General features: G+C 37.9%; 4 protein-coding genes across 9 annotated transcripts in view; all 4 read left to right on the plus strand.

The window, feature by feature from the left end:
• The window catches only part of LOC111791104, a 3,834-nt gene extending 2,641 nt beyond the window's left edge, over positions 1-1,193 (plus strand). For all 3 annotated transcript variants that reach the window (XM_023672308.1, XM_023672310.1, XM_023672309.1), the window contains 2 exons: positions 75-419; positions 496-1,193. In XM_023672308.1, the coding sequence (XP_023528076.1) occupies positions 75-419; positions 496-771 (621 nt within the window). In that variant the 3' untranslated portion in view covers positions 772-1,193. The remainder of the gene's footprint in view (positions 1-74; positions 420-495) is intronic.
• A 3,387-nt stretch (positions 1,194-4,580) lies between these two features.
• On the plus strand, positions 4,581-8,126 carry LOC111790681 (probable GTP diphosphokinase RSH3, chloroplastic). Of its 3 annotated transcripts, none has more exons than XM_023671690.1 (7): positions 4,581-4,681; positions 4,892-5,871; positions 5,979-6,164; positions 6,433-6,893; positions 6,976-7,134; positions 7,217-7,559; positions 7,651-8,126. In XM_023671690.1, the coding sequence occupies exons 2-7, from the start codon at positions 5,113-5,115 to the stop codon at positions 7,942-7,944; spliced, it is 2,202 nt and encodes a 733-aa protein (XP_023527458.1). In that variant the 5' UTR covers positions 4,581-4,681; positions 4,892-5,112; the 3' UTR covers positions 7,945-8,126. The 3 variants fall into 3 exon arrangements, with proteins under 3 accessions (XP_023527458.1, XP_023527460.1, XP_023527459.1); XM_023671692.1 differs by having other exon boundaries at positions 4,605-4,681; positions 4,953-5,871; XM_023671691.1 differs by having other exon boundaries at positions 4,653-4,685.
• Positions 8,127-12,430: 4,304 nt separating this feature from the next.
• LOC111789984 (growth-regulating factor 5) lies at positions 12,431-14,614 on the plus strand. 2 transcript variants are annotated; one of them, XM_023670731.1, is made up of 4 exons: positions 12,431-13,246; positions 13,321-13,729; positions 13,828-14,174; positions 14,296-14,614. In XM_023670731.1, exons 1-4 carry the CDS (start codon positions 13,060-13,062, stop codon positions 14,301-14,303), a joined length of 951 nt encoding a protein of 316 aa, XP_023526499.1. In that variant the 5' UTR covers positions 12,431-13,059; the 3' UTR covers positions 14,304-14,614. The 2 variants fall into 2 exon arrangements, with proteins under 2 accessions (XP_023526499.1, XP_023526497.1); XM_023670729.1 differs by having other exon boundaries at positions 13,828-14,614.
• A 5,597-nt stretch (positions 14,615-20,211) lies between these two features.
• On the plus strand, positions 20,212-21,526 carry LOC111789648 (transcription factor MYB114-like). The gene is made up of 3 exons (XM_023670284.1): positions 20,212-20,815; positions 20,919-21,048; positions 21,168-21,526. The coding sequence occupies exons 1-3, from the start codon at positions 20,632-20,634 to the stop codon at positions 21,442-21,444; spliced, it is 591 nt and encodes a 196-aa protein (XP_023526052.1). The 5' UTR covers positions 20,212-20,631; the 3' UTR covers positions 21,445-21,526.
• The last annotated feature ends 176 nt before the right edge of the window (positions 21,527-21,702 follow it).

Genomic DNA, 21,702 nt, shown 5'->3' on the forward strand with positions numbered 1-21,702 from the left:
CTCTCTCTCTCTCTCTCTCTCTCTCTCTCTCTCTCTCTCTCTCTCTCTCTCTCTCTCTCTCGTGGTCGACGCAGGTGAAGATAGTAAAAAGATGTCGGGATCTTGGCATTGGAGCTGGAGGTTTTTACCAACCTGGTTACCGTGAAGGAGGAAAACTACACTTGAAAATGATGTGCCTTGGTAAAAATTGGGATCCTGACAGTAGTACATATGGGGATGTCCGTCCATTTGATAATACAACACCACCAAACATGCCTGTTGAGTTTTACAAACTGGTTGAAAAGGCAATCAAAGATGCTTATGCGGTTATGGGGAAAGATTCCAATACCAAAAATCCTGAACGTTTTCTTCCATGGATGAAACCAAACATTTGTATTGTGAACTTTTACTCGCAAAATGGGCGATTGGGTCTTCATCAGGTCTGCAATAAGTAACTTTCTCTAATGTTTGCATACTTTTTCCATCATAATCTTTGTCTATTTTTCCTCCCATTAGGATCGAGATGAAAGTCACGAAAGTCTTGAGAAAGGGTTGCCTGTTGTCTCCTTCTCCATTGGTGACTCGGCAGAATTCCTATTTGGCGATGGGAGTGACATTGATCAAGCAGAGAAAGTTACTTTGGAATCGGGAGATATCTTGATATTTGGTGGGAAATCAAGACATGTTTTCCACGGGGTGACTGCAATTCATCAAAACACTGCTCCGAAGGCACTTTTAGAAGCAACAAATCTCCGTCCGGGTCGCTTGAATCTTACCTTCCGTCAGTACTGAAATCAATTTTTGCTCAGCAAAGGAGATATCCATGGAACAACACACCCTTATGATACAGTTCCAGGTATCCTCTAGTGCTTCGGGGAGTTGATATTGTTTTTACATAACACTACGAAAGTGTCATCATCTAATCTTTGATGCTTTACAAAGAGATAGTAATTAGTTGTAATTTATTATCCTGTGTGAAATTTTATGGCTTGGCTTGGCTAGATATTTGTTATACTGTGCAGTTATAATCTTCTGCAGTACTGTTAGAGTGGTTTTGAAGCAATTTTTGTTGGGAGTCTCCATTTCTTGAAGGAACTGTTTATTCTCGTGTGAATCACTGCGGAATTACCCAACAGATTGCCATTTTGTAATTGTTTGTACTGTACAGGCTAAGTAATCTTTACAATATATGAGTTTGACAATCTTTGGAACAACCTCGGGTACTTTTTGGCTTATTTTTTTACCGTTCTTTTACCTGCCGTCCGCCGTGATGTGAAGAAACATAGAAAACCAACGTTGTAATTAATCTTCATGGCTAGAGGAAATTTGATGATTTCATTTGGTTTAAAATACCATTTTGGCTTTCATATGGACGAAAATGGAATGAAACCTAAAATATAGGACCAAAATGGTATTAAAATCTTATATTTAATTGACTTTTTGTTAGGATAAGAACAACGTTTTGCAATATTGAATTTTTAAGATTGATGGTAGCTATTGAAATTGATGTAGTCAATTGTGTTTCCATGTTAGTTAATTATCTCTGTTTATATTTTATTTTAGAATTCATTATATTTGTTGGTTGGTTATGACATGGAGAAGAGATTCAATCAGCAAGGACCACCTTGCAAGGCTAAATACATATGGGTGATCGATAGTGAAATAGTATCGTATCGTAAGTTTCCAAGTAGTGGGAGGAGTCCAAGACTCTGTCCGCGTCCCATGAAGACTCGATCCATGATCAGGATGAATCTTGGGTGAAGCTAGGTGGACTGACCGCGTCCCATGAAGACTCGATCCATGATCAGGATGAATCTTGGGTGAAGCTAGGTGGACTGACCGCGTCCCATGAAGACTCGATCCATGATCAGGATGAATCTTGGGTGAAGCTAGGTGGACTGACCGCGTCCCATGAAGACTCGATCCATGATCAGGATGAATCTTGGGTGAAGCTAGGTGGACTGACCGCGTCCCATGAAGACTCGATCCATGATCAGGATGAATCTTGGGTGAAGCTAGGTGGACTGACCGCGTCCCATGAAGACTCGATCCATGATCAGGATGAATCTTGGGTGAAGCTAGGTGGACTGACCGCGTCCCATGAAGACTCGATCCATGATCAGGATGAATCTTGGGTGAAGCTAGGTGGACTGACCGCGTCCCATGAAGACTCGATCCATGATCAGGATGAATCTTGGGTGAAGCTAGGTGGACTGACCGCGTCCCATGAAGACTCGATCCATGATCAGGATGAATCTTGGGTGAAGCTAGGTGGAGGTTTGAACCGGCTGATGTTGAAGAATCAGCGAATGAGTCATGATTAGGGGTGAAATGTAGCAAAAAAAAAAAAAAAAAAAAAAAAAAAAAAAAAAAAAAAAAAAAAAAAAAAAAAAAAAAAAAAAAAAAANAAATTGATCAGAAGAATTTATAATGAAGTCTCATTCACACTCTAGATATACTTTCTTTCATTTTTATTTTGACATGTAAATATTATTGCATATTCTAAAATTAGATTCGACAAAAATATTAAATAATAGTAGAGAATGTTGAGAATGTTTGCTTAATCCACCTCACCTAAATGATGGGAAAATTATCTTACTTATAACCAAATAAATTACAAGGATATGGAAAGACTAATAAATGGAAACATACCTATCATAAGGCAAATATCTCGATATTTGACGGGGGCAAGCTAAGTGTCGGATTTGAACGAACGTGAAGTTTGAATCTGAAAAATTTAAAGAGAGATCGAGAAATGCTTTTTGTGAAGATGTCAACAATTTGGTTTAGAGGAGGCGTAGAAAAACACTTGCTTGCCCATCGAAAATTGTAGAGGGATCGTCGCTCAGCGGCGATGCTGCCTTGACTTCGGCGAGAATATGTCTAACCCATGAAGAGATATCGTCGCTGAGTGACGATGCTACCTTGGCTCTAACGAGAATATGTCTAACCCAAGAAGTAGAATGGAAAACCTAGAGCAAGGGACAAAGACAATGTTGAAGTCGGAAGAGTCGCCACAGTGGGCGAAGGGGCCAATCTTGGCGAGAAGGGCGGCGGCGACTTGGTTGGCGAAGAGGCCAGTGCGGCGCCCAGATTCCAAAAGTAAATCTGTGCAGAAGGTTGATAGGTTTAAGTTAGGGTTTCTGTGAAGGATGAAGGAAGATTGGGAAGAAAATGAAAGAGATTATGTTGGTTAAGGGAAAATCGATTGTGTTGGAAAAGGTGAGGTTTTATGTACAAAATATGACGAAGGATGATTTGGAGGTCAAAAGGGTGGAGCCGAAGAGTAATCAATCGGCTCCGCATGTGGCAGTCATGGAGACTGCCCCTGCGACGTCAAAGCTAGCAGTGGTGATGGAAAAGAAGATAAGTAGGGAATTCAGAAGCCATTGAAAATAAGAGATCGGGGTTGTTAAACCAAAAGGACTCTGATACCATGAGAATGTTTGCTTAATCCACCCCACCTAAATGGTGTGTGAAAGTTCTTTATTTGTAATCAAATAAATTACACGAATATGAAAAGAGTAATAAATGGAAACAACAATACATACCTATAAGATGGAAGAAGATAAATATCTAGATATTTGCCCTATAATAAAATATCAAATATAATATATAACTATAATTTATTATCAAATATTAGTAATATGATGATACAAATACTTCACGTAATATAAAAACAAATGTTGATAAATATTACAGATAAGAAATTCCACCAAATAAAACTAAAGACAACGAGGTCGAAGGGGGCTCGTGACTGTGTACAACAAACACGACTCACCCAATGGGCCGCACGTGCGGCGCGTGGCGACCCTTGTGGTGGCCTGTGAAGACCTTGTAATTTCTGTATGCCGGCCACGTGTTATTTTCAGCTTACACAAATCTATTTTAATTAAATAAATAATTCCCAACTGAATCTTAAATTAGCTATTTAAATTAAACAAATAATTCCCAAATTTGTCCTTATCCATACATCTTCCAGAAGGCGGGCAGTTAACAACTCAACTCACTACATGTACATTGTCGATACAGCCCCTACTACCTCCTAATAATTACTCCCATTATATATTAATTTTAGGATAAAACCTTATATTATAACTTCATAACTAATACTATATTATAGTTAATTAAACATTAAATTATCATACCTAAAGTTAATACTTCAATTAAATTAATTAATTGTTAACTTTAGTACATATAACGCAATTGCTTGAATTTTAGTAAAGGAACGCGGATGGAATAATTGAACGAAAAAATAATATATATTTTTATTTAAATAGTAGCAATAGCATCCACAAAATAATAATAATAATATTAAAAAATAAATAAAATAAAATAAGGTGGACCCATTTGAACTAGTTGCATGCGTGGGTAAATAATATTTATTACATTTAGTAGATATAAATGGATATTTTGTTTATTTTAATTTTATTAAATAATTGGGATTTTTTTAATTTTATTTGTATAATATATAAAAAGATTATTTAATAAAAGTGTTACTAATTGCTAATTAATAATTATTAAATTTATAGATTTTTTCTGGGGTACAAAACTGACAGCAATTCATTTTGATTGAAGGGTAATATGGTAATTTCAGGTTTTCCAGTTCGAGGACGCCAAGCAATATTGAGACGCACAGAGATTACTAGAAAATCACAGAACCAACGCTCGCTTCGTTCTGCTTCTCACTTTCTCCTCCAAGGTATGTGACCTTCTCCTCCAAGATTAGGGCGATGGCTTCCTAGTTTAGATTTCTTCGATTTTAGTTCTTGATTTGATTCATCTTTTCTTCTTCTCTTTTGCTTTCGATTTTGATGAATTTGTCGCTACTGTATTGCGTTTCATATTCTCCTGCAGTGCTTCTTGGTTGAAATTTGATTGAATCTTTGCTCTGTTTGGTTCTTTTCTGTAGTTTTTTTGCTGTATATTCGTGGAATTTGTACTCTCTGCGACATTCATTTGATTGCGTACAGAAAAAGCTTGGCGTGTGTCGAATCGTTTGAAAAGGGGAAGAAAATATTGGTTGCTGAAGAATTCGCTTGATCTGCTTTAGCATTGGTTGTTTTTTTCTTTTTTGCTGGAAATTGTGTGGGTTTCTTGAGGTATTGGTGGTATTTCGAGTGAAAAAAGGCCATGGCTGTTCCAACTATAGCGCTGTATACTAGCCCACCGAGTACTATTTGTTCCTCTCCCCACCCTTGCCAGATGAACGCTCATGCATCATGTGATTTAGACTTTACCTCTCGGTCCTCGTCGTTGGCGTCTTCGACTGCCACTTCATCCCAAAAACCGATGGTTGGGGGGTTGTCGTGTTTGTTCTCGTCGACTGCGCTGAGGCACTCCTCGTCGTCGTCGAGCATTTCAAGTGGTGGAGAAGAATTGGGTTCATTTAAGCATGATAAAGGGGAGGAGCTTAAAGAATTGAGTTCCTCGTTCCGTTATTCCCCAAATAAATTCATTGGGTCATTCTTCAATCGGGATCAGAGTCCAGTATCAGTGTTCCAGGGTCCGGTTTCCTGTGGCAGTTGTGGGGTTGGGTCGGCGGCGAGAACTCCTCCATTATGGACTGTAAGAGAAAGGAGCGGGGATGGTAGTTTTCATGGACGAGGAAGTACCAACAGGCTGTTCAATGGGTTTGTGAGAAATGCATTGGGTTCGTGTGTGGATTATGATTCGCCGAGATTGGAGGTGTCGAGTGATAGGTTAGATGCGAGTTCATCTGCCTTGTTTGGAGATGAATTGACTTTCAATATGGAGGACAGTATTACGGAAGGTAATACCAAGTCGTATGTGAAGGATTTGCTTTTAAGTGCACAATCAAAGCACAAAATCTTTTGTGATGAGTTTGTGATTAAGGCTTTTAATGAGGCTGAGAAAGCACATAGGGGACAGGTAACACTATCTTTTGATATTGACAGTGTTGTTCTTGTCTTGACTCTTGAGTACTGATGATATTCATTAAGAAATTTCCTTTAATGGTGTTTCTCGTTCTTCCTTAGATGCGTGCAAGTGGCGATCCTTACTTGGAACATTGTGTGGAAACAGCAGTGATGCTTGCGCTTGTTGGTGCTAATTCCACAGTAGTTGCTGCAGGGCTTTTGCACGACACGCTTGATGATTCTTTTTTGAGTCATGACTATATATTGGAGACATTTGGAGTTGAGGTTGCTGATTTGGTTGAAGGGGTAAGATACTTTGCAGTCCACACTTTCTTTGTCATTGGAATAGATGACTTAGAATTAGTCATAGAATATGACTGCAAAACTAATCTTAAATTTGGGGTAAAACACGCTATATTTCTCGTATTAGACAGCTCATTTTGTATATTTCGTTCTTCTTTACATTCTTGCGCTTTTCTAGAATTACATATCTGACTGGTTTCCCCGCCACCCGACAAAAAAAATTCTGATGAAGAATAAGTTCCTAACCTATCTCTCTTGTACTTCGTTTTAGGTGTCTAAGCTAAGTCATTTAAGCAAGCTTGCACGAGAACATGATACCGCTGAGAGAATCGTTGAGGCAGACCGCTTGCACACCATGTTCCTTGCTATGGCTGATGCAAGAGCTGTCCTCATTAAATTAGCAGACCGTCTACACAATATGATGACTTTAGATGCATTGCCTCTGATCAAGCGGCAAAGGTTTGCAAAGGAGACTATGGAGATTTTTGTTCCTTTGGCTAATCGCCTTGGAATTTACAGTTGGAAGGAGCAGCTAGAAAACCTGTGTTTTAAGCATATTAATTTGGAATTGCACGAAGATTTGTCCTCCAAGCTGCTGGGTTTATATGATGAAGCAATTATATTTTCTGCAATTCAAAAACTAGAGCGAGCTCTCAAGGATAATGGAATCTATTACCACGTTGTAACTGGGCGGCACAAAAGTGTCTACAGCATTCATCGCAAAATGTTGAAGTACGTCTTCAGCCTTCCATCTCTCTCTCGTTCTCTCGTGTTCGTGATTCTTATTTTTAGGTAAATTTGATACCTTTTGTAGGAAGAATTTGACCGTGAATGAAATCCATGATATTCATGGATTGAGACTCATTGTTGAAAATGAAGAGGACTGCCATGAAGCATTGAGAATCGTTCGTCAGTTATGGCCCGAAGTACCGGGAAAGCTCAAGGACTACATAAGTAAACCGAAGTTAAACGGGTATTTATTTATCTAAAAGCAGTATTCAGTGGCTTCATATTTACTCTATCTCTCTTCTCTTATATGATCTGCTTGTAATCAGGTATCAATCTATACACACAGTAGTAAGGGGTGAAGGTGATGTCCCGCTTGAAGTTCAAATTCGGACCAAGGAAATGCATTTGCAAGCTGAGTTTGGGTTTGCTGCACATTGGAGATACAAGGAGGGTGACTCTAAGCACTCTTCATTTGTTCTCCAGATGGTTGAATGGGCCAGATGGGTTCTCACCTGGCATTGTGAGACCATGAACAGAGATCGATCGGAGATCGGTTCCATCAAACCACCCTGCAACTTCCCTTTTCACTCGTCTGATTGTTCATACTCTTACAAACCTCACTGCTTCCAGGATGGGCCTTTGTTTGTCATAATGATCGAAAACGAAAAGGTCTATGATTATTAATCTTGTTGTTTTTGTTTACTTATGCGAAAGTGCGGCTTTTAACATTTGAAAAACGCTTTGTTTCGGTTATCACCAGATGTCGGTCCAGGAATTCCCAGCTAACACAACGATGATGGATCTTTTAGAAAGAGCAGGAAGAGGAAGCACAAGATGGGCTCACTATAGGTTCCCAATAAAGGAGGAGTTGAGACCAAGACTGAACCATGAGCCTGTGAGCGACCCTAAGTGCAAGCTGAAGATGGGGGACGTGGTTGAATTGACCCCGCCAATACCCGACAAGTCGTTGATTGAATACCGGGAAGAAATCCAGCGAATGTACGAGGGAGGCTTTACTGTAGCAACTCCACAGCCTGCTGGTTGGAGGAGCTGACAGTGGCTTCATTGCCCCATTCCTATGATTACACTACAAATATCATGCTTCAATTATGGATCAGGTTCTGTTGTATATAATTATAAATATCTGTACATATCTGCATTAGATTACTACTTGATGTACTGGTTGCTGGCCTTTGCTATGTCTATATAATTTAAGTTTACCTTTTAAAGATTTCATTATAATAATCCATATCAGGTCCCAACAGTACAAATTATTAGGCTCTCCATCTCCAGAGGAATTCTTTAACAGAACTCTGCCAAGAAAGCCCGAAAATCAACATCATTAAAAGCCCTGCAAGTCCCCAGGAGGAGCTCCCAATTTTAAGAACCCATGAAGGATCTGACGGGAGAATTGCAGAATCTCTCTCCCTTCTGTCCGTGGACATGGATGAGCAAGACGAAGATGTCTTAATGGCAATTATAAGCACCAAAAGAACCAGTGGAAGAACAAATCCAGAGCTCCATCTGGATTCATAAGGTCTTAATGGTGAAAGCACCACAGCAGAAGCAAGAGCCAAGACGATGGCCAGTGGTCTCTGAGATGAGATCTGGTTCGTGTAAGCGCCATGGTTACTATCCATGGTTTTGAGTTTTATGAAGAGAATTGCTTGTTGAGCAAAAGCCAGATGGCAAACAAGAGATTTATATGGAGGAAAATGGTGGCATGGGTTAAGGAATCTATGTGGAAAGGCTCTTATCAGACGAGCATGGCTGTCTTAAAAGTGAAAAAGTGAACTACAATTAAGTATATAATATGGGCAGGGGAAAAGTGTTCGGTTTGGAAGTAAGGTATCTTTTCATTGCCAATATAATAGTATACATCGGTTAGACGTATGTAAAAAAAATTATAGCTTTAACGAGTAGAATTCATATTGTAACGACTATTAGTAACTATACTGTAATAGTTCAAGCTCACTGCTAATATATATTGTCTGCTTTTATTCGTAACATATCGTCGTCAGCCTCACAATTTTAAAACGTATCTGGTAGGGAGAGGTTTCAACACCCTTATAAGAAATGTTTCGTTCCTCTCTCAAACCAATCTGGTTGGGGGCGAGCTTCCTCGCTGACATATCGCCTAGTGTCTGGCTTTGATACCATTTATAACAGTCTAAACCCACTGCTAGCAGATGTTGTTCGCTTTGGCTCGTTACGTATCACTGTTAGCTCCACGGTTTTAAAATGCGTAAAAGGTTTCCACACCCTTTCGAGAAATGATTTGTTCCCATCTCCAACCAACATGAGATCTTACAATCTATCTCCTTGGGAGCTAGCGTCCTCGCTGGCACACCGCCTAGTGTCTAGCTCTAATACCATTTGTAACAACCAAAACCTATTACTAATAGATATTGTCCATTTTTGCCCAGTACGTATTGTCATCAGCTTCACAGTTTTAAAGTTTTAAAACGCGTCTATTAGGAAGAGATTTCCACACCCTTATGAGTAATGTTCTGTTTCCCTCTCCAACCGATCAGCAAATAGACTATAATTCAAACACCGACTCCTTTTATCTTAATATCACATGAAGAACTTCACAACCCTTTTCCCTACTCAACCTTACTCCTTTTCAGCTGTTACACATACCACTCCTTATGATCACAAAACACCTTTTCCCTACTCAACCTTACTCCTTTTCAGCTGTTACACATACCACTCCTTATGATCACAAAACCCCTGTTTTTCATACACATCACTCTGTTTCTCTCGCAAATGATATCAGCTCCAATGTCTTCTCCTTCTTTCTCTTCCATTTTTAATTTCCCATTTCCCTTTATCTCATTCCATTAGCATCTCATCCTCTCTCTCGCCATTTCAATACTCAAAACATGGTGGAAGCTCAACTTCAGGCTCTGCAACATGTCGCCAAGCCACGTTTGGGATGACAAAGACACAACAATGCAATTCTGGACATCCAAACAAACGAACCTAAACAAGCCCTGTCTTGTTCTTTGGGGAATTCCAAATGCCAATTCTTTTTCCAAGTTAGAGACTTGTCGTGAAGCTTCAATCTGTCCATACCCAGCTTGTGTTCCTTGGGGAATCTCACACCAACCAAACCAACACGTCGGATTTGTTCCAAGCGATAAGTGTAGGCGAAGTGATGAAGAGATTGGGTGCGGAGAAGTACAACGTAATGGGGATCAGCTATGGAGGATACGTGGCATATCGGATGGCTGAGATTTATAAGGAAGTGATGAAGGTAGTGATTGTGAGCTGTGAAATATGTAGTTGTGATGATCAAAAGGTAGAGTAGCTTAAGAAGATAGGAAGAGATGCAGTGGATCTTCTTGTACCAGAAACAGCACCAGATTCTTGATCAAAGAGTTCGTAAGAATATGGTTTGATACCATTTGTAATCGTCTAATCTCACAGCTAGCAAATATTAGTCTATTACGTATCGTTGTTAGCTTCATAGTTTTAAAACGCGTCTACTATTGAAAGTTTTCCACACCTTTTATAAGAAATCTTGCGTTCCCCCTCCAACCGATGTGGGATCTCACAATTCACCCTCCTTGCGGACCCAACGTTTTCGTTGGCATGCCGCCCAGTAACTGGCTCTGATACCACTGTAACAGCTCAAGTGCACCGCTAACAGATATTGTCCACTTTAGCCCGTTACATATCGTTATTAGCCCCATGATTTTAAAACACACCTACTATAGAGAGGTTTCCACACCCTTATAAAGAATGTTTCGTTTCTCTCTCCAACCGATATGAGATTCACAAAACTAATTATAAATCATTAACCAGTAGTCTAAATAGATTTGAGTTAAAAGAAAGTTTAGGATTTAAATGGATATCATTATTAAATTATGTCTCTATATCCAACTGATATGGAGTATGTCATGGTGGCATCCCAATGAATATCTTTGTGGGAAGCAAATGTTATTGGGAGTAGAAAGTAAGCATAGAGTAACATTCATAATGGAAAAGAAGCAAACTCCATCTGGTTTGCAAAGATGAGTCCACCAAAAGGAAAAGAAACTTCTAAAACAAGCAAAGCTTTAATCTCTTTATCAAGCCAAGCCAACACAAACCAAACCAACCCCCCACTTGAGCAAGAAAAAAGAAGAAAAGGGTATCACTGAGTCAGTCCTGAAAGCATCTTGGGGGTATGGGGTGAGCCCTCAGAGCCTGAGTGTGCAGCAGAAAATGGAGTTCAAAAGGAAGCATGAGAGAGTGACTGATATGGAAAGAGGAAACTTTGGGGGTTAATGAGTGGAAAGTTGAGTTGGTTGGGAAGCACAATAAAGAACAAGGACAAGGAGACATGAGTGAGAAAGAAGGGCAGTAAGAGAGAGAAAGAAGGGCATGTGTCTTAGGACAGAGTCCTCTGATGGTGTGTGAACAGTTTTGGCACTTCCCTGACATGAACAAAAGAAAAAAGAGAGAGCTTTGAATTGCAAGCAAACAAATTGGAACCTCCCACTGACCAATAGTCCCTTGCTTGGTTTGTCCTAATATCTTCTGTCCTTTCCATTAACAAAAGAGTTACAGTTTTACAAAACCCAATTCATTTATTCAATTCCCTTTGTAATCATCATATTACACAGAGATTGTGAGCTAAGTACAAATGTCAAGATAACTATGAACCCTATCAAACAAATATACTTTGTTTTACTCTTCACACACTGATATGAAGCCCAAATGTAAGAGCTTCAAATGGGTGTTAGCTCATTAATTAATAATGAAGTTAGTAGTGTAAGAGCTCAAACTCACCGCTAGTAAATATTATCTATTTTGACCGGTTAAATATTGTCGTCAGTCTCACACTTTTAAAACGTGTTTGCTAGGGAGACGTTTTCATGCCCTTATAAGGAATGTTTTGTTTCATTTCTCTAACGAGCAGCCTCACGGTTTTAGAACGCGTCTATTAGAGAGAGATTTTTACACCCTTATAAAGAATGCTTCGTTACCCTCTATAACCGTCAAACTCACGATTTTAAAACGTGTCTGTTAGAGAGGGATTTCCACATCCTTATAATGAATGCTTCATTACCCTCTATAACTGTCAACCTCACGATTTAAAAACGCATTGTTAGGGAGAGACTTCCACATTCTTATAATGAATGCTTTGTTACCCTCTCCAACCGTCAGCCTCATAGTTTTAAAACACGTCTATTAGAGAGAGGTTTTCACACGTCTATTAGAGAGAGGTTTTCACACGTCTATTAGAGAGAGGTTTTCACACGTCTATTAGAGAGAGGTTTTCACACGTCTATTAGAGAGAGGTTTTCACACGTCTATTAGAGAGAGGTTTTCACACGTCTATTAGGGAGAGGTTTTCACACCCTTATAAGGAATGCTTTGTTACTATATCTAACCATCAGTCTCACAGTTTAAAAACACATATGTTAGGGATCGATTTCCACACCCTAATAAGAAATGTATCGTTACCTTATCTAACTGTCAGCCTCGCCATTTTAAAAGGCATAAAAGTTTTTACATCCTTATAAAAAATACTATCTTACTCTCTCTAACCATCAGGCTCACCCTTAAAAGGCTTGTCATAGAGAAGGATTTATGACTCCAAGGGAACCCACCAACCAAGCTGAAGAAACCCAGAGTAAAGGGGCAAAATATCAGTATAAAACTGAGGAAAAGAGAAGAGGCAAAAGTAGGCCAAGTTAATGTTATAAAGGGTAGGGTTTTGGTAGATTCTTCAGCCTCCTGAGCGTGCAATAGGGAGATGACACCTGCAGCTGTATTTGTTCGTATTGATAGAGTGAGTTTGTGAAGGTACATCACACCACACCACACCACACCACATTGTTTCAGCAGTTTTGCAAAATCTCATGGCACTTTTTTCAAGGAATATGATGTGGAGAGAGCAAAATGAAGGGTGTGTCTATCATATTTCATTTCCTTTTCTCTTTCTTTTATCCATTTGTATGTGAGTTTCTGCAAGCTACTCAGAGACAAAACCAGCAATGAACCCAACACAGGAGTACTCATATTAACTGCACACTGCAAGCCATCATTTGACAGGAACCAAGAAGCTTTCACAGCCTATGAACTTTGCAGAAATACCCATAAAAAAACTAGCACCTCCCAAGAACAACGTACCCTCCCCCTCTCTGTCTTTCAAGCTTTCAAGCTTTCAAGAACAATGAATTCAAGTCCAAAGACCTGCACCACCTCTCCTTTCACACCAACTCAATGGCAAGAACTAGAACACCAAGCTTTGATCTTCAAATACATGGTTTCAGGAGTACCAATCCCTCCTGATCTAATCTTCTCTGTGAAAAGAAGCTTGGATTCCTCCCTTTCTGCAAGACTTTTCCCTCACCAACCCAGTAAGTCACGGTTGTTTCATATGCAACTACAAGCATATTACACTAAATTTGACTGTTTTATTGTGTTTTCTCAGTTGGGTGGGGGTGTTTTGAGATGGGTTTTGGCAGAAAAACAGACCCAGAACCAGGAAGGTGTAGAAGAACAGATGGCAAAAAATGGAGATGCTCAAAAGAAGCTTTTCCAGACTCCAAATACTGCGAGAAACACATGCATAGAGGCAGAAATCGTTCAAGAAAGCCTGTGGAAATCTCTTCTTCCTCTTCTTCTTCTTCTTCTTCCTCTTCAATGACCTGTGAAACTCAATCATATCACCAAGCTCCTCCTCCTGCTGCTGCTGCTTATCATGAATCCTCCATTCATCCATTTATGTATACTCAATCTTCCTCCTCCAGACCTCCCTGCTCTGATTTCTCTTCAAATAATTCAAACCCTCAACTCTTTTTGTACTCAGGGACTCATTCTCAAGCTGATAAAGATTACAGGTCGGTGAAAAACAAAGGGTTTCAAAAAAGTGTGTTCTTTTTCTTTGATGGGTTGTTTACGATATGTGTTTAAAGGTTGTTGTTTGTGTGTTAAGTAGGGATATTAATGGTTCAAGAGAGGGCGTTGGCGTGCAGGCTTTCTTTCCCTCGGTTGCTGAGGTTTATAATAATCAGCAGCCAATAGCGATGGATTCTTACAAAGGATGCTCCCAATTTGTTACTCAAAGCCACCAAATTTACAATTCTAAACAGACAAGGCAAGAACAAGAGCAACACTGCTTTGTTTTGGGCACAGATTTCAATAAATCGTCAAAATCAGCTAAAGCAGAGGAAGAAGAACAAGAACAAGAACAAGATGGTGAAACCCAGAAGCCGCTACTCCATTTCTTTGAGGATTGCCCACCAAAAAATTCGGATTCCTGGCTTGATTTAGCCTCAAATTCAAGTATACAAAATGGAAATTTTATTGGGTTATGAATACCTTTAGTTCTTCAGCTGTAATCTGACAGTTTCCTTCTCACTTCACCTCTGTTTTTTTTTCTCTCTGTTTCTGTCTCTCTGTGCAGATGGTTAAAGAATCAATAATGGAGTTTTGGGTTATGGCCAAAAGAGTACTTGTCAGTGAGTGAAGTACCTTCTTAGTTTGTGGTCAGGGAAGCTTTTCTTTTGCTAAAGTTTTGAATGTAAACTGCAGGATTTTCAAGAGAGGTTTCCTGTCCTTTGCTTTCTTTTATTTAATATTTTATTTTTTACACTTTGCTGTCTTTTTCTGTAAGAAACATGTTTCAAAGTATGCAGCCTTGCTAGTTTGATTGGAACAAACAACCAGGAAATTTGCTAGATTCTCTTCTAACTTCATAGCTAAATGCACTTTCGTTTTCATGACCAGTAGGGTCTTTGTTTTTCCTACTTTCTTTTAAGAACAAAAATTAGCTCTAAGATTAGATTAACGCTTTACAATTTAATAAGATTGAGTGGGTATATCTGAGATCTCACAACGATTGGTGAGGAAAACGAAACATTTTTTTATAAGGGATGAAAATCTCTTTTTAGTTATGCATTTTAAAAACCTTGAAGATAATATCTGTTAGCAGTGTGGACTTAGGCTATTACAAATGGTATCAGAATCAGACACTGAGTGATGTGCCAATGAAGGAGGGTGGACACGAGACGGTGTGCCAGCAAGGATGTTGGGCCTCGAAAGAGGGTGTATTGTGAGATTTCACATCAATTGAGTAGGAGAACAAAACATCCTTTATAAATGTGTGAAAATCTCTCCCTAACAAAGAGGTTTAAAAAATTCGAGGGAAAACTCAAAATAAAAAATTCAAAAAATTCGAGGGAAAACTCAAAATAAAAAATTCAGAAGAGGACAATACTTACTACCAATTTGGGTGACTGCGGTGGTTAGCATCTGAGTTTATGAGTAAATTTTAACCCCGCCTTTCTAAAATGATTGAGAGTTACCGAAACTCTTGTGTGGAGAAGGCAGATGTGAAAGAATCTTGCAGCTTCACTGTTTGATAGCAGAAGGATTGGCATTCTGCAGTTGCCAGTTCTGTCCAAACTCCAAACAATCTCTTATTCAGCAGCTCCCACACTCCTTCAAATTGAGCTATTCAGTATTGTAGGATATTGTTCAGTTTTCTATTTTGAGGCTGACCAAGTTCATCTCCAGTTCTACAATATTTTGATTCTTCTATCATAATGGCTAGATTTCTTTTTGTAGATTATGACTATGGTGAATGGAAACTTGAACTGATTTTCATTCCATTATTTAAAACTATAAGGCCATAGCAATACGTAACGAGTTAATGGCTTGAGTTGTTACATTAGATTATAGTCAGTCACTAGACAGTGTGCTAGCAAGAACGTTAGGTCTCTAAGGGAGGTGGATTGTGTATGGAAACCTCTCCCCAACAAAAGTATTTTAAAATCGTGAGGCAGTGATACATAACAAGTTAAAAGCCGAACAATATCTATTAGCAATAGGTTTGTATAAATTTTGCATCCTTTAGGGTTTGTTGTTCTATTGTTCTTTCAACGAGACCAAGAACTCAATCACATCCTAGCATGGAGAACTGATATTCAAACGAAAATTTGAAGGCATTCCAAGAAATCAAAATCATATGGTGATGATAAGAACAGTTGAAAGCCAAACAGCACAAAACTGGAATAGGTTAGCAGAAAAAGAATCGAAGAACAAGATTTGAATTAATAAAGTGTATAATCAGAAATGGACAAAAGAACGAACAAGAAATCGAAATCAAAATCAAAAGAAGAAAAATCTGAATCAAATATGATGTATACCCATTAAGCGCAAGACGACATTGCTCGCCCTTCCTATCCGCCTACAGCCCGCTCCGTTTCATCTACCGTTGTGCACCCAATTTATATAACAAATAATTATTTTATTTTGAATTTCTTATTAGTATTTTTATTTTTAGTAAGATTCTAGAAACAAAACACATTTTTTTTAAAATTTATTTTTATAGTAAATTTATATATTCAAGCAGTGTTTTAAGCTTAATTATTTAAAAAATAAATTAAATAGTTATTAAATATTATTTAATTATTTAATGATAATATATAATTTTAACCTTCCATATAAATCGGAAGATAATTACTCAATACATGAATTATGATGTCGGTTTAAGAGTCTTTGGTATATAGTAGCGTTAATATTCCTTAGTCTGTTATTATTTTCTTTTATTATAAATATTTGTAAAGTAGATGTGTCTATAACACATTGACTCATAGATGTCCTAGTCTTGCTTGTTTGGGTCGGTTGACAGGGACGTCAACCAATTGAGTGGGGGAGGATGTCACGATCTTGCATGTCCAGTACATGTTGTCCATGATTGCATGCCCGTTCCAAACCCCTTTTACATGCTTTCATCCTANATCAAAATCAAAAGAAGAAAAATCTGAATCAAATATGATGTATACCCATTAAGCGCAAGACGACATTGCTCGCCCTTCCTATCCGCCTACAGCCCGCTCCGTTTCATCTACCGTTGTGCACCCAATTTATATAACAAATAATTATTTTATTTTGAATTTCTTATTAGTATTTTTATTTTTAGTAAGATTCTAGAAACAAAACACATTTTTTTTAAAATTTATTTTTATAGTAAATTTATATATTCAAGCAGTGTTTTAAGCTTAATTATTTAAAAAATAAATTAAATAGTTATTAAATATTATTTAATTATTTAATGATAATATATAATTTTAACCTTCCATATAAATCGGAAGATAATTACTCAATACATGAATTATGATGTCGGTTTAAGAGTCTTTGGTATATAGTAGCGTTAATATTCCTTAGTCTGTTATTATTTTCTTTTATTATAAATATTTGTAAAGTAGATGTGTCTATAACACATTGACTCATAGATGTCCTAGTCTTGCTTGTTTGGGTCGGTTGACAGGGACGTCAACCAATTGAGTGGGGGAGGATGTCACGATCTTGCATGTCCAGTACATGTTGTCCATGATTGCATGCCCGTTCCAAACCCCTTTTACATGCTTTCATCCTAGATAGGTCTTTACCATTCCATATTGGGTCAGTAGGAGAGTTTTGACTGTTCACCAAAATCGTGTCAACCAATTGAGTGGGGAAGGATGTCACGGTCATGCGTGTCCAAAACTAGTTGTCTATGGTTGCATGCCCGTTCCAAAGTCACTAAATGGGTAAGTCGCCAATCCCTGGGATACAGGCCTAACGATTTCAAAGCGGACTCCCATATTCACCAGATAGAAAAGATTCGTGATCCGTTGCAAGGACGACTTATTCTCCTTCCGTATACAAGGGGCATTCTCAACACTATGCCTTGAAGAGGAGACTCGAACCTCCATACTCTTTAGCATGAGATTTTGAGTCTCGCGTGTCTACCATTTGACCACCAAGACATCTTGAATGATCATTCCTTAAATTAACCAACGTGAGACTCTCTCCCAACAATCCTCAACATTTTCGAGTCCCGTCCATGATTCATGATGTCATCCTAGGTCTCATAACGTCAATGAATTTCGCTGCTTGCTCGAATCAAAGTCAACGTCATGCCTACCTTCTCCCTCCCTCTCTGAATTTCCCCCACCAAAATTTGTAGAGAGAAATTAAAGCTAAAGGTCATCACTGTGGAATTGCAATTCAAACTCACCGCCAAACGATCAGACGCATAACAGCGGCAAATATTTAAAAATTTATTAAATATTTTTTATTCAAACTACTTAAAATTGAAATTGGTTATTATTATTATTATTATTATTATTATTATTATTGACAAGTAAGAGATTAATTAGTATTAGAGGGCGATCCAGGAAAATGGGCCAAAATGGAGCAAGAAAAAGCCCATTGGGCTTTAAAGCAAATAGGATTCTGTGTTTCAATCAGACAGGCCCATATATAAGTCAATGGAACCTAACCTAGTGGACATATCTTTTTAAAAGAGAAAGTTCGAAACAATGGGAAGTGTTGCTACGTCGTTAAACCTAGCTCTCGATATCTCTCCATGACAAAATCGAGCTCTTACATAGATTCGAGAGCGATGTCATACGAGAGGTAATATAAGTAGAGAGATCATACCCATCTAGACAATTCTACGGTGTTAAAAGTTCAACATCATTTTGAGTCAGTACTAACTCAAGTCAACTTGAATGCTATCTAGACCCGAGAGTGATGTTATACGAGAAGTAACATGAGTAGAGAGATCATACCCACCTAGACAATTCTACCGTGTTAAAAGTTCAACACCATTTTAGCTCGATACTAACTCAAGTCAGCTCAAGTACTACCAAACTAGTAGACTTGACTAGAGTCGTGCATCAACAAGTCTAAAAACTCCAAAAATATGGGGTTTTTTGTTTCTTTCTAAGAGAGTGAGTTGTTTTGAATCAAATCAAGTAAAAGAAATTAATTCCATAATTGGATGATTGAGATTGTATTGGGATTGGGCAAAATAATTGAGACCTTCCCTCAGCCCCATCTTCCTCACTGCCCTCCATTAAAGTGGCTGTCAGCTCATATTTATAGTGCCAAGCAAAGCCATCCATCTTCCTATGCAAAAGCGGGACACGCGGGGAACAAAACATTTGTTATAAAGGTATGAAAATTTCTCAAACGCTTTTTAAAACTTTAAGAAAAACTTAAATGAAAAAAAATTAAAAAAGAATAATATTTGCGTGGTCGGGGTTACTAAAGCTTTTTTTTCCAAGGGAGTAAAATAGAAATTCTAAAAATCTTAGGGGATAAAATACAAAAAAATTTAAAAAAAAAACTTTAAATTTTTTTATTAAAATAAAATTTGGAAAGTAAAAATAAGAATTAAATTATATCCATGATTAATTATTATAGGATTTAAAAAATAAATAAAAAATGAAATTTGAGCTGGATCTACGAAGCTGTTCATTAATGTAAAAAGACAAACAGATAAATCTAAGGTTTGAGATCCGAATTTATGTTTCAGCTTTAAAGGAGTATCACATTAATATTATAAATATTCGGATTTGGTGTCTTATTTTAATTTTAAACCACATTTTTGGATTTTAATAAATAATCCTGCACAATTTTTAATGAAATATTGTATTTATTCTCAACCCGAACATAATTCAAAATGCCTTTTCTATGAGCCCGGTGTTAGAATTTCCCTTTGGAGTTAGTACTTCTACCTCAAATTTGTGCTAGTTATTACCCTTGAATGGACCATGTCTGACCTTGTTCGGACAATGTTTGGGAATCAAGTTATTCAGCAAGGTTAAAGCAAGCCCGTCCAATCCTCTAAGCATTACCCCTTTCCCAATGTTGACTAAAATCGCCGGCCAAAGGTTCCTCTATCAACACTATTTTATTGACAAGAAACTCAATGTATCGATGGTCTCTGACTTTTTTCGATAACCTTTCGATAGAGTAAATCTGACTTACAAGAGTTCAAGCTGGATACTTTTTGGAAGTCGATGCTACAATATCATATAAAACAAAGTTAAAGCTTATACATTAAATGTAAGTAAGAGGTATGCATGAGAATTAGGAAATGGGTATGGTTTAATTTCACCACCTAACCTCAACAACTTAAAGTAAACATGTTCAACAGTTTCCATTTGTTCTGATGTTGTGAAAGAAATCAAGTACAGGTGGTTTTTCTGATGAAATTCATATATAAAATGCACAGTAGTTGGTAAAAAGTCAGGTTTGGACAGAGAGAAATAGGAATATGAAAGTTGAAACCAATGAAAATGCAAATTCATGCATAGTGATCATAAAAATAAAAAGAGTTTTGATCTTCTCTCCTTTCTATGGCCTCTGAAAAAGTTGTATTATTTCGAGACAATACTTCTCTGTTCTCTGCTTAGTTTTTTTTCACTTTGTCCTCCTTCTGTCTCTCTCTAAAATCATCTCTCCTTCCTCTTTCCATTATCATACATAGATTCTTCACTAAATTCGAGGCCTTTCTCTCTCTCTCTCTCTCTCTCGCTAAAGCCCTCTTTCCTTTTTTCTGAATTTCATGACAGTTCCTGGCTTTCATTCATTCAGAATACAACGACAAGATCCATTGTGTAAAACATTAATTCCAATAAACTTTTACTACTTCCCTAAGTTTTACTTCCCTTCACTGTTTCTTAAACAGTATGTGTTTGCTAGCTGTTGTTAACTATTTTAGAGGCAGACTTTATATCTCGCTCAATCATCGAGCTCATGATCAGAGTGTGTCCTTTTCCTGAAATGCTGCCAACCCAAAAAATTATTCCAATTTCTTTGTATATGTCTCTAGTTGCTTGCTGAGATCCCTGTTATATTTTCGCCTCTTAAGGAGAAATAAAGCACTCTTCTAAACCATAAACTCTCTCTCTCTCTCTCTCTCTCACTCTTGTTCTTTCTATCTCTATCTCTTAAAGTTCCAATGACTGAAGAGGAGTCTGTGAAAAGAAAAGTGAGTCAAGTTGAAGGAGACATAAATGAGGCAGAAAATATGAGGAATGGCGGAGTCAATAAAGGCGCTTGGACTGCAGAAGAAGATCAAAAACTGGCTGAGGTTATTGCCATTCATGGAGCAAAAAGGTGGAAGTCCATTGCAGCCAAAGCAGGTGCTGCTGCTCTTTCACTCCTTTCCTTTTTTTTCATCTTGTATATTCCAACTCCAGAGATATGAGAAGTAAATTTGGTTTAATGGGTTTCTGAATTTTGCAGGTCTCAATCGGTGTGGGAAGAGTTGTAGACTAAGATGGCTGAATTATCTCAGACCTAACATTAAGAGAGGCAATATATCAGATCAAGAAGAAGATTTGATCCTCAGGCTCCATAAACTTCTTGGAAACAGGTCATGTTTTCTTGCCCGTTTCACTCTCCAATTTTCTCGCTTTGATTAACTTCAGTTTCGTAATCTGAAAAGGAGTTTTGGTATTCTGGGATGGGGTGGTACCTGATTGATCTTCTCAGGTGGTCTTTGATTGCTGGGAGACTGCCGGGAAGAACCGATAACGAGATAAAGAACTATTGGAATTCTCATTTGAGCAAGAAACTGAACCTACAGAGTGAAAAAGAAAGCGACATTCTCAAAAGAAAAGTGTGTAAAAGAAAAGTAGACACAGGGTCAAGAGAAGAGGAAACATCCCAAGAATGTGAAAATAGCACGAACTTGGAGTATGATGTTGATAACTTGTTTGATTTTTCCAATGAGGGGCCTGATTTGGAGTGGATGAGTAAATTCCTGTAATTGGGTATCATAAGCAGCAACTATAAGCTTAGGTTGTATGCAAATCATCAGTGATTTATCTAAATTTCTATCGTTTCCCTCATAGCCTTAGCCAAATATTTGCTTGCTGACGAACAGATTCCTACTAACTTGATCTTGTGCTATCTACTCTACATATCTACTCTACCTGCTATCAATTATCAAAATCATATTCCAAAGATTGTAGTTCCTTACACTTCTCTGAATATAGCAAAAGGCAAGGAAGTTCGATCATAGGGA

This window comes from Cucurbita pepo, chromosome LG03, assembly GCF_002806865.2.
Source record: "Cucurbita pepo subsp. pepo cultivar mu-cu-16 chromosome LG03, ASM280686v2, whole genome shotgun sequence".
NCBI lineage: Eukaryota > Viridiplantae > Streptophyta > Magnoliopsida > Cucurbitales > Cucurbitaceae > Cucurbita > Cucurbita pepo.